At 34.3% G+C, this 11,616-nt stretch overlaps 1 protein-coding gene across 6 annotated transcripts in view; it reads left to right on the forward strand.

The window, feature by feature from the left end:
- The window catches only part of LOC117170224 (serine/threonine-protein kinase ppk30), a 543,229-nt gene that overhangs the window by 90,304 nt on the left and 441,309 nt on the right, over positions 1 to 11,616 (forward strand). For all 6 annotated transcript variants that reach the window (XM_033356845.1, XM_033356844.1, XM_033356843.1 and 3 more), the window contains one exon: positions 7,507 to 7,856. In XM_033356845.1, the coding sequence (XP_033212736.1) occupies positions 7,507 to 7,856 (350 nt within the window). The remainder of the gene's footprint in view (positions 1 to 7,506; positions 7,857 to 11,616) is intronic.

The raw sequence follows: 11,616 nt of genomic DNA on the forward strand, positions 1-11,616 counted from the left end.
TTTTCGCCTCACACTTCTGCCTCTATCTCTTGAACTAAGCTATTCTACTGAATACCTTTCCGGCGATACTTACCTTTGCAAGCATCCGTAGCGCTTCAAATTTGGTCAAGGATTACACAGGAGAGGTTTGTATGGAAAGATGATTGGCGCTCGCAATGCCCGTAAGCTTGTGGAGATATGTATTATCAGACATCTTGACACTGGAGAGACATTTACATCTCTGGGCGTGCCTCTAAGCCGTATTCAGGATGTATCATTAGTGAAGGAGTCTCTCTGAAGGAGATAACTAAGATACTCATACTTATCAACTTGTTCTATCCTCTCATAATCTAAGGTAATGTTACATAATGTATTTCTACCCTTTCTTTAAAATTCCATAATTTTTTTCTTTTCACGCATTTTGAGGCTCATGTTCTGGACAAGTTCTAGACATATTCTAGATACATAATAAACAGGCAAGAGGACGCAACGCATTCTAACGTAACACCTTGTCTAATATCAATCCAGTCACTCAGTTTCATATTTTTCAATTATCTCTGTCTAGAAATATTAATTATGACCTGAGATACATAAAGCATGTCGCAAGCCCCCCCCCCCCACCACCTAATTGAATGCTCGCGTTATCATTGCTTGCAATTTAATGCAAGTGAATTTTTTATCATTTCGTTGGAGCGCATTTGAAGTTATTCAAGGACACGTGTTTAGAAGTGATGTTTGCAATAAAGTCTTACTGTTTTGTGGCTCAAAATGGTTACTTTGTAGTGTAATGCATTAAATTTAGCCTAAAATCGAATGCGTTTGTGTAAATGTAAAAAAATGTGTTGGGGGGATTATTAAACAAAATATAAACTTTTTTATGAAAAAGTGGCTCTGCTTGTCGAAAGATATAACTACTTAGAAGACGTATGCAAAAGATTAGACAAATATATTGGAGCGTTCGGCCTGAAGATTTGTATCAGAGTCTGGTGTGTATAAGTAAACTTCTTCCACTAGAAGTTCTCGATACCATCTGGTCCTGCAGTGGAGAAGATCTATATGTGCCTTAGTGCTTTCTTTACCTCTTCGGCAGTGGTTGATGGATATTGCTTCTTAGATGTTATATGATTGTCGCAAAGTTACCAGAATCAAGGGATATTCCAAGTTTCTTCCTTCAGCTTCAGTGTTGGGATCTTGCAAACCATTATCCAAAAAGTCTACCTCATCAGGATTGGGTAAATTGTTGACAGAAACACAGAGGTCATTGAAGCCCTCTTCTGTATTCTTCACCTTGCTCATATAAGGCCCGCATTTTTTCATTAATGTGCTGCTTAATTGTCAGCAGCCGTAACTTTTTCAGTTTAATGGTAGATCCTCAGTTCGAGGGCGAAGTTTAAGACCCTTCGTGTAAGCGGTCCACCAGATTTTATGTAGCCCGTTACATATTAAACACGGGCGCATTGTGCCTTGCCCATCCAATCTTCTTGTTTAGTTGATGTAAGTGTCTTTTGATCTATTGATTCATCTTGGTTTTATTCTTGGATTTGAATGAGCCAAAGCCAGATCTTAGGGCTTCGGAGAGACGTAGATTTTTTATGTGGATGGTCATGCAGCAGTTAGAGAAGCGCTTAGCGTTCAGACAGCTTCCAAAAGATAAACAGCTTGATTTCGCAAAGACTGTTGCCAAACGCTCTGCAGCTCTGTGTGTTCCTCTCACTTTAAAGTGTGCATTCGCACTATGAAGCTTTCGCGAACAAGGATAATGCTGCAGCTATGGAAATATTTTGTCCATCATTGTAAAGATTTCTGCACGGTTGTTACGACTGCGCTTGAGGTTATTCCTTCGGGAACATGCCTTGACAATTGCCCCGGACTGCTTATTAATTATTGTAACCAAATTAACAGAAACCCATTGGTAAAGAGACCCTCAATTCGCAACCTGAGGACACGTCCGGTTCGTAACCGCATATCCATACGTGCGTGTCAAAAACATGCTAAGGCCCTTGCGAGATGGATATTAAAGGCTCTCCTCCCTGGATCGCCTTGCGTCCTCAAGACACGCGAGGGTTTCGCCGACTTTTCGTTCTGATTTCATCGTGCCCCGTGTCCGCCCATCTCATGATGGTATCACAGTCGCTAGACGTAACCATAGGCATGATTTCCCGCGGTTCTACTGGTAGCCAATGTCATTTTCATACAGCGCCGTTGCAACTGCCAGCTATGAAAATGACCCAAGACTAGCATACGGGGAGGTTGTATCTTTTACGAGACCTAATTCTCTATAGTCACGCAAAATATTCTTTATTATGGTACCTTCATCGTCACTTGCACAATAAGGGTTTCTCCATGCAAGGACACTTAATTCTTTTTCAGTGATAACTGTCTTTTATGGATATCCGCTGATTTATCTTCAAAATTCAAATCTGCTGCTGTAATTGGAGATATGTTATGTGTAGAAACATCTTGATAATAAATATGCGATGTCTCTGCTTCGAAGATATATGTACCTTTATTTACGGGAACTTCGTTGTTGTTCTAGAACGAAATCATCAGACTCAAAATTAGAAGTGTAGAGCTATGTGAAACATCTGCTAAATTACGAACTTCCTACGTAAGGTATACCAATCTCGCGCTCCTCCGGCATGATTAATCTTTGCCATTCCTTGAGGCCAGTTTTCCATCAAACTGTTTTACACTTTTGCTTAGATGTGGCATGATATGATAGTTTGGGACTTTAGGAGTTTGTACGTGATGAGTGAGTGCTAATAAATCGGCTTGTCTTTCGGAGGCTATCAAAGGATTTTGTTGAATGTTGAGATTTGTATTTGCACCTGTACCTTCTGAGATGGCCGGAAACAAATGTTGACGAACTCGTAAATCGTTGATGGCAAGCCTCGAAAACATCGTCTGTGTGGCCGTCAGCCGCTTCTTACCGTGCATGATGTTCTAGATTAAGGGTAGCACATCACAAGTCATTTTAAGAAAATGTACTGCTCTAATATTCAACGTCGAATTTTGCGAATATCAGCACGACCAAGCGAATATATTTACTGATCCTAGGACATTTAGATAAAAAATCGAAGTATTAGTTCCACTTCTGATGTGCAATCGTCTAAATAAACTTAAGATACGTTCAATGCATCTATCGACTAGAAGGAAAAGATGCTACTGGGAAAAATGATCACTGTGATAGAATTTCGAATAAATTAATAGCGGATATATTTAAATGGCTTAAGAATACAGAAAAGTCTGACAATAAGTCAATCGCTTTCCGCTCACAGTTTATCCGTTCGACAATAACGACGGTTCAAATTATTGTTCCGCATTTCGCACGGCGCTCGTTAGAAAATCGCGGCAGTTCTGGCTAACAACGCACATCGCTTACACACACGCTCAACACTCGAATTACTCTTTGCTCGCTCGTTACGGCTTGTTCTGTTTTAATCATTTTTGGAACATAGATCTTTGCGCCCCGAAATATGAGTTTTATGTTCATGCTGCGATTTTCTGTCTTTCTGCACGAACAGAGCCTCTTTTCTCGTTTGTAAGCTACCAGCAAAACAGGAGAAACTCATTGTTCTTTATAAATATGGAGAGGCTATGTCCTTCAGATAGTTCCTGAAGATGGAGATCTAGTGACTATGCACCATATGACAATCATCATTTCACATCTCTCGGAGCCAGCCCCCAATTATCTACAGTGTCTCGTTTCTCAGGCCCCTGAATATCCTCCTCTATCACTTCCACAGGGTGGATTTCAGTTAGCTCGGGATGCAGGCCTACAAAGTGATTATTCTATTCTTATTTTCATGGAATATTTTTGAATATTTTAAAAGGTATTACTTTCAGAAGCAATTTTTTATTGAAAAATTGGCCCCAAAAAGAATTTAATTTTGCTTCCGTGAAATATCTCACTTCCTGCTTATTTTCAATGTAATTTACATTCAAATGAGTTAACTCTTAAAGGACACACCTCCAAATACACCTACAGATATTTCTGGCTGAAAAAAAATCATGAGTGATGTTGAAACATTACAAAATAGGAAAACAATATCTTCAAAGCCTCAGCGATAATTGAACTATTTGACAGAAATACTTGGAAAAAAACTTACACAATCGGAAAAAAATTTGAAAGATCATGGGGTTAGAGTTTTTTTCAGAAATAACTTGTATCTGTTGCATTCAACGTACATACATACGTACATACATTTATCAGAAAAACTACAAAATATTGAATATATTATCTGTAATATTTCGCGAAATATTGCATCGAAGAGTGTGCCCTCTGATAATAATTGATAACTTTTTTCGCTAATGATAGTTGTAAAGGTTTTTTTTGTTAAGAAATATTGAAGGTAGGTAATTCAATATTTCGATGTATTACTGGAAAATGTATGTACTTTTATTCTTAAGCGTTATTTTTCACGTGTGATATAACAGACACACGTGATTCCCAGAAAACGTAATGTCTAAACAAATTCAATAAAAAGGTTATTTTCAGGACACAATAACTTTAAATTTATCCGTACTAGTGCATTGTTTTTCTTATCTCCGACAAACTTAGTCTGCCTAAACTGATATAAGTGTAAGATTTATCTAAAACGAGCAAGACAGTTATATTTCATGGAAACTAAAATTAAGCTCTTTGTGGTCTATTTTCCAATAAAAAAAGCACTTCTGGAAATCACATCTCTTAAGTATTGAAGACACAAAATTACATTTTTTTATTTTAAAGGGAATTTCGTATACTATAATTCTTTTTTTGACTTTTTAAGCACAGAAATCACTGAGATGGCAGAATTGGGAAAAAAATGACATTTTGCACCTGTAAAAAGAGTTTTAATCCTTCTGAATGTTACATGATGTTAAATTATTTAAGGGTTTTTTTAGATATCAGCTAAAGGGTTCATGTTAATAAAGACTAAATTTTCAAGATTTAAACAAAAATATACTCAATAACTCTACAAAATAAATTAAAAATTAAGATTTCTTAACAAGGTTCATAAAGGATGTTTTTGTTGCGTATACGACTTAAAATACTCGGGAGGCATCCCCAAAGCATATCCAGCAAAAAAGCCTCTGCGATGTTCTAGCTGGATAAAATCTTCAAGTAACTTAGTCAATAATGTCTACTAAGAAAGCTGTAAACGAGGGTCTATGAGTACTATCATGAACCATCTGGCCTAACCTGTTGAATAATATTTTCTTAGCAACTTAATTATACTATAAAATTATGTATTTTATCATAGATTTATATTGCACATGATGAGGGAGTAGGAACTGTTTTAAAATTTCATGTTATAGAACTTATCAATAAATGTTTAAACGTTTGTCTTAAACAAGATGAAGATGAAAGAGTGGGGTTTCGTTTTCTATTTTTTAACAACTATAACTCAAGTCGCTACGACAAAAATGTGTTTTTAAAATTTCAACACCTTTGAACTCTAAAATGTATACTTACATTAAATGCACTTATCTACACTTTACAGTCTTGCAATTTTAATGAACAGTATTTATAATCAGACTCTGACAACAAGAAACACAACAACGTACATAGTAATTGGAATTTATTGAAAATAAATCTACACATTGACACATATAGGCTGGCTATATGTACTAGTGGGACTCCGATTTCGTATTTCCGGTACCGGGGTGCTGTACGTTCGATTGATTAAAAAGAGAGGTTCATTCGATTTCGAAACTTTTCACAGCATCAGTGTCCCACAGCTTATGCGTATCTTATGTGCTATACGTGGTCCAGTTTTTATGCGTCTTAAATAAATCACAGTAGTCTCGACAGTAAGGCTGCAGAGCAAAATTTTCATTCTTAAGGAGCTTGATAATGTTACGGTTATCTCGAAGCTGCGAGATAAATATACAATATAAATACCTAGTATAAGTCCGAAGCGGTGGAGTCTTCTTTTCTAAGAGGGGCAGGGGCATAGACTTATAATATTGAATGGTACAATTTGTATAAAGGTTCATAATACTATAGGGTGGCACAATAGACTTTATAGCTTGAGCGTCACGGGAGCTGCAAGAGGCTTTTCGCCCGTTTTAAAACTACATAATAATATTATACCGTATAAAAATTGAAGATAAATAATAAATAAACAATATACGTAAGAAATGATAAATACCGGTGTAAATTCCAAATTGATCAAGATTTCGCAAGTGTTTCAAATATTTCACAAAGATTTCAATAATTTTCCAAAGATTTCAATGATTTCCCAAATATTTCAGATAAAATAAACAAATTTTACAAAGATTTGGCAAAGATTGCAATAATTTTATAAAGATTTTACATAAATTTCAATGATTTTCGAAATATTTGGAAGATTTCAAATATTCAATTATTTCATGAATATTTCAGATAAATTTTAAAAAGAAAAATTTCTGGTAGATTTCAAAGATTTCACAAAGATTTAAATAAGTCTTGAATTATTCTGAACATTTCGGATAGATTTAGAAAACTTCACAAAGACTTAGATGATTTCCTAAAGGTTTCAATAATCTCACAAATATTACCAAATATATTTAAAAAATATTTCAACTGTTTTCAGTGATTTCAAATATTTTAAAGCTTTCGGATTGATTTAAAAGATTTCACAAAGCTTTCAATGATTTCCCAAAGGTTTCAAATGTTTCGGATAGACTTAAAAGTCTACACAACGACTTAAATGTTTTCTTGGAGGTTTTTATAATTTCACAAACATTATCTTTTATGTCACACATATATTATATATTTCCGAAAGATTTCAATTATATGACAGTGATTGCAGATATGTTACAGATTGCATACAAATTTTTGAGATTTTACTTATTTCCAAAAGATTTTAAAAAGATTTAAATAATTCTACAAATATTTAACAAAGGTGCCAATGATTTTTGAAGGATTTAAAATAATCTGCAAAGATTTCAAATGGATTTAAAAGATTTCACAAAGATCTCAGATAGATTTTAAAGATTGAAGAAAGATAGAAAGAATTTAAAGTTTTCCAATATCCGTCCTAGCTAAACTTAGGGCTAGGTTCAAGGATTTAAATGATGTTACGTTTATGAATGAGTAATAGAACAGAGTATTCGTTAGAGGATAAAGAGGGTTATAAATATTGATTGTCCCATGGCCGACAATTTGCCTATTATTTCTTAGCTGCAGATCTATATTAAAACGAAGTGAGGATTTTTATGTTCGAAAACTTTAAACTATTCGTTGAATTAAATCATTCGATTGCATAGTGGGGCAAATCAATACTTTGTCTCTCGCTGGTTCTAGGTGGGACATTGCACCTTGTGCCCCTTAGGGCTCCGCCGCCTCCGACACCAGTACCTAAAGCTATTCCTTCTTGTATTTTATTTTCGAAGGCTAGAAAAATGTGCAATTGTAAAATGAAAAAATGAAAATATATATAATTTTGGGGTACAACTGAAGACAATTTGTGGTAACTTTGGGGATTAATTTCAATAAGGACTGAAAACTTCTCATTGAATTTAAAATTATACCTGTGTTTTTGTCATTTTATATTGTAGGTAGATCATAAATACGAACGATCAGAAGAAAGAAGAATAGCTCCAATATCTCCAGTTGCTCAATCTTCAAAACAGTGCAACCGCCAGCTTACTCTCGAGTCTGACGTCGAAAATAGATCAAAATCAACAGTCAGGTCAGAAGCAATTAGAAAAAGCCCTAGGGAATATATCATTCCTATTTCAGTAGAAGGTGGTAACTATGTTACACCTCAGTCAAGGAATACAGACTTGCAATACAAGGATAGTACATTAAATTTGTCGATATCCAGGTTTGGAAAAACGAGAAGAATGAGTTCACTATTATCTGATGCTAGCGAAGATGATGAATCTCCGTTTTTTTCACTAAGCAGGTACTATAAACAATAACAATTAATTTTATTGTAGGACATTTGTTTTTTTAAATAGCTGGAGTACTGTTTTTAAAATATTAAAGTCAATATCAATAAACTAAATCGGAAACAGTTATTTGGAAACATTTAATTAAAAGCAAAATAGAATTTGAAAATATTGGTTTAAGGTGATCAGAGGTGCCGTAATTCACATTATGACATTCAAAAATGTTGACAAGTCATCAGTTCCCAACACAGCTTCATTCTATAGCTTTCTTCCACATTGTCGCTTGACAACGCTCATATAATTAAAATTAGCTATGTTTTAAAAAATGCCCTACCTCAATTATGCATTCGTACAGTGCCGCCCAGAATGTGTTAAAGATTTTTTTTACTTAGACTTTTGCAACGTTCTTTTTTCATTTTTAATTTGAAGAAATTTAAGATTTAAAATAGTGTATTCATTATTCAGACATTGATATCTTGAAACTCCGGTGCAGTGTGGTAATTAGACTTCTTTCACAGGTTCTTGTCATGAATTATTTTATTACGACACACGGAGTAATAACAAGGAGACCGATCTCCGTACATACGTTCTGACTGCCGTAACTGTAAATTTATTGTCAGACTTTCCAATGCTCACAACGAATGGGACGTGCGAGAGTACATACGTACTCTCTCTCTCTCTCTCTGTCTCTCTTTCTCTTGCTCACTATACGTACTCCTATGAAAGTAAGCGGCCTTAAAAGTCTCGCATCCAAACAGAGCACGCGTTGGCTCTAGCGGTACACAAAAGCCATTGTTTCGAGCCTGAAATGATTACACATATTATATTAATACAGTTCGGTGTTATTATAGGGTGAATATCAAAACAACCTTAGTTTTCTTAATGTACTAATTCATCCAGATAAAAGAATTCTCGAAACAGAATCAGAATCGAAACTGGACACAGAATCTGAGGTACTATTCGTTACAGAGAAGTATCCTTTTGTATGATTAATATTAAAAATTAATATACAATCTCTTTTATATTTATTCTTAAATAACACCGAACTGTATTAATATAATATTGGCAAGTCCAACCAAGCGCGTTTAAAAAAAAGTACAAAAACTTTCAAAAATTTATCAATCAGTGTATGTGTTTCTAAAATTTGTGAACAATAATTACTGCTATGAAATAAAAATATATTTTAGTAAAGCTTAACTGGCAAGTAAAACAGAACACGTGGGAAAAAAGTACCTCAAACACAAAAGAATTGTTCCAACTGGACATTTGATTGTAAAATTGGTTTATAACCATTGAAAAATTGTTATGAAATGGCAATATAGTTACGCCCATACAGAGTTTTCCCTGACCCAGTCCCGTTATGAACAAATGAGCGAGAATGTGTCACCATTTTTTCGACCCGTAAGAATTTAAGGATCACCTGCTGCCGCCTGAAAATAAAAATCTCTGTATCCAAATAGCCTCCGTATCTAGCCATCATGAGAACTTGAGACTTATATACCAAAATTATCCTTGCCTTACAAGCAGACGATGAGTTTTTGAATCTCGTTTCCTCATGGAATCGACTTAAAGGTTTACCGTTCTTTAATGTGAAAGAGGCTATGTGTCTCCAGCAGCATTTCACCAACGAATTTGGTCCCCGGAGAGCCAGCTGAATAACAGCCCAGATCTAGCTTCTCTTTGTTCCAGATGTATTTTGGAAGTTAAAGCTTTATGAATACTACTATTCCTTCCTTCACGTTAGCCAACCGGACGTCCCGTTCCCTTCCAAAAAGCGGTCCTCCCTCTATTGTCAAAGATACTTGTTCTGATTAAATAAATAAACGCAAAATTAATTTATTTTAAAGTTTGAGTCGGCTTCAACCCGCAAGCTAACCTCAATACGGTGCACCATTTTCAGCAATGTTTTAATGTACAAACAATTAAAATTCTTTTACTAAGGTGAACATTTGAGTTGGAATAAAATGAGTGATTTTTCAATTTTTTAATTTTTCTGTTAAGAAGTGAAACTTCGGGGTCAGACTTATAATAATTTATAAACACGTTCAAATCAATAGTAATAATAATTTCCGAATTCATTTATTTTCTGTGTCTACATTTAAGCTCCTATGTTGGATTTTAAAAAACGTAACGCACAATTTGAAAATTATTCAGGCTGACTAGTATGCATGAGAGGGTATAACGCGTGGCTACAGGCCGAGTTAATAGGACGAATAATTTTGAAACTGCCGTCATGTCCAATCAACTCAGTGCGTAGCAACGCGTTATCCCTTCTCTTGCCTACTAGGCAGCCTGAGTCCGAGCGCTAAGGTCGTTGTGCAATCCTCACGCTCAATTGTGAACAATGAAAAGAAAAGACAATTTTTACATTCTCATCAAGAGAAGGTATTAGATTTGTGTAAAATTTGACCCCCCCCCCCATTTTTTTCAAATGTCCACGTTTTGAGACCCCCTTAATTCGAAAACAGGTTTTTACGAATGTGTCTGACTGTGTGTGTGTGTGTGTCTGTATATCTGTAGATTTTTAGTTTGTTCAGCACGATAACTTTCGAAAGAATTGACAGATTGGATTGGCCTTTCGTATACTCTTTTAGTGTCCTAAAATAAAGGTCAGGTTCACAAGCCAGCTATTTTGGATAAATATTCAAAATAAAATTTATTAACTTATTATGAATGTTGTTAAAATTCCCATCAAGTTCCCATCTGAAAAGACTGTCATTGAAAAAACCGAATTTTTCTGCCGATAATTGCCCGAATAATGCATTTGTTTATTAAATTTACTTAAAAAATCATAATATTAATAAACAAATCATGAATTTTCCTGCAAATATCATAATGTTCCGAATTTAAAAAAATGTACATCGAAAAAAGCGAATTTTTCTGTCGAAAAATGCCTGATTACTGCATTTTTTCATTAAATTTCTTGCAATATAACTAGAAAAAACATATGATTATGGAAAATCACAAAAAACATTTTTTCAACAACTAATTTGTTTATAAAAAATTTTGTTCAATAATATACATAATATTGGAACATCTTTAGCTAATATTAGTTTATGAAATTTAGGCGATTTCAACACTGTTCCTGTTATTGACGAACGTCAAATAGATAACATGACCATTTTTTCGTCATATTTGTTTGTTTATTTATTAAAAATGGAAAACCTAATTGAAAAATCAGGCTCTAAATTTCTCTGAGAAATCTTAACAGCTTTTTTCAAATTTTTTTTGTTCAAATCGTTCAAAATTTGTGGGCTGTACGTTATTTTTAACCAAAAATGTCATTTTTTCCCCGCTGTGGGCCGGGAATGTGAAAATGAGATCATATGAACTCCCATCTAACACAATGCTGCTGAAGGTTGGTTTAACTTCTCAGCATAAAATACTAACCAGCTATGACTCTTGGTTAGCAATGTGCCGTTTCAGAAATCTATACTTTTTGAAACTTTCAACTGAAAGTTTAAATGAACAGTTTCAAATTCAGTGACACTTTTGAAACTTTAGCATTTTTAGCTATATTTATAATAATTATCAGTGGAAAATTCCTAATTTACATTTAAAATAGGTTTTTTAATTATAAGAACTGCACTTTACTTTTTTTTAAATTTCAAAACTGTTTTAATATGAAATAAACTGAGTCAGAAAACAGAAGTAGAACTAACATAACTTAACATACAGATACCTGAAATACCAATAAAAGCGCCAAAGTTTGAAATGTTGATCATGATTGATAATAATTCAATTCAACACATTCTATAAATTTCGTAAATTCAA

Source organism: Belonocnema kinseyi, chromosome 3 (genome assembly GCF_010883055.1).
Source record: "Belonocnema kinseyi isolate 2016_QV_RU_SX_M_011 chromosome 3, B_treatae_v1, whole genome shotgun sequence".
Lineage (NCBI taxonomy): Eukaryota > Metazoa > Arthropoda > Insecta > Hymenoptera > Cynipidae > Belonocnema > Belonocnema kinseyi.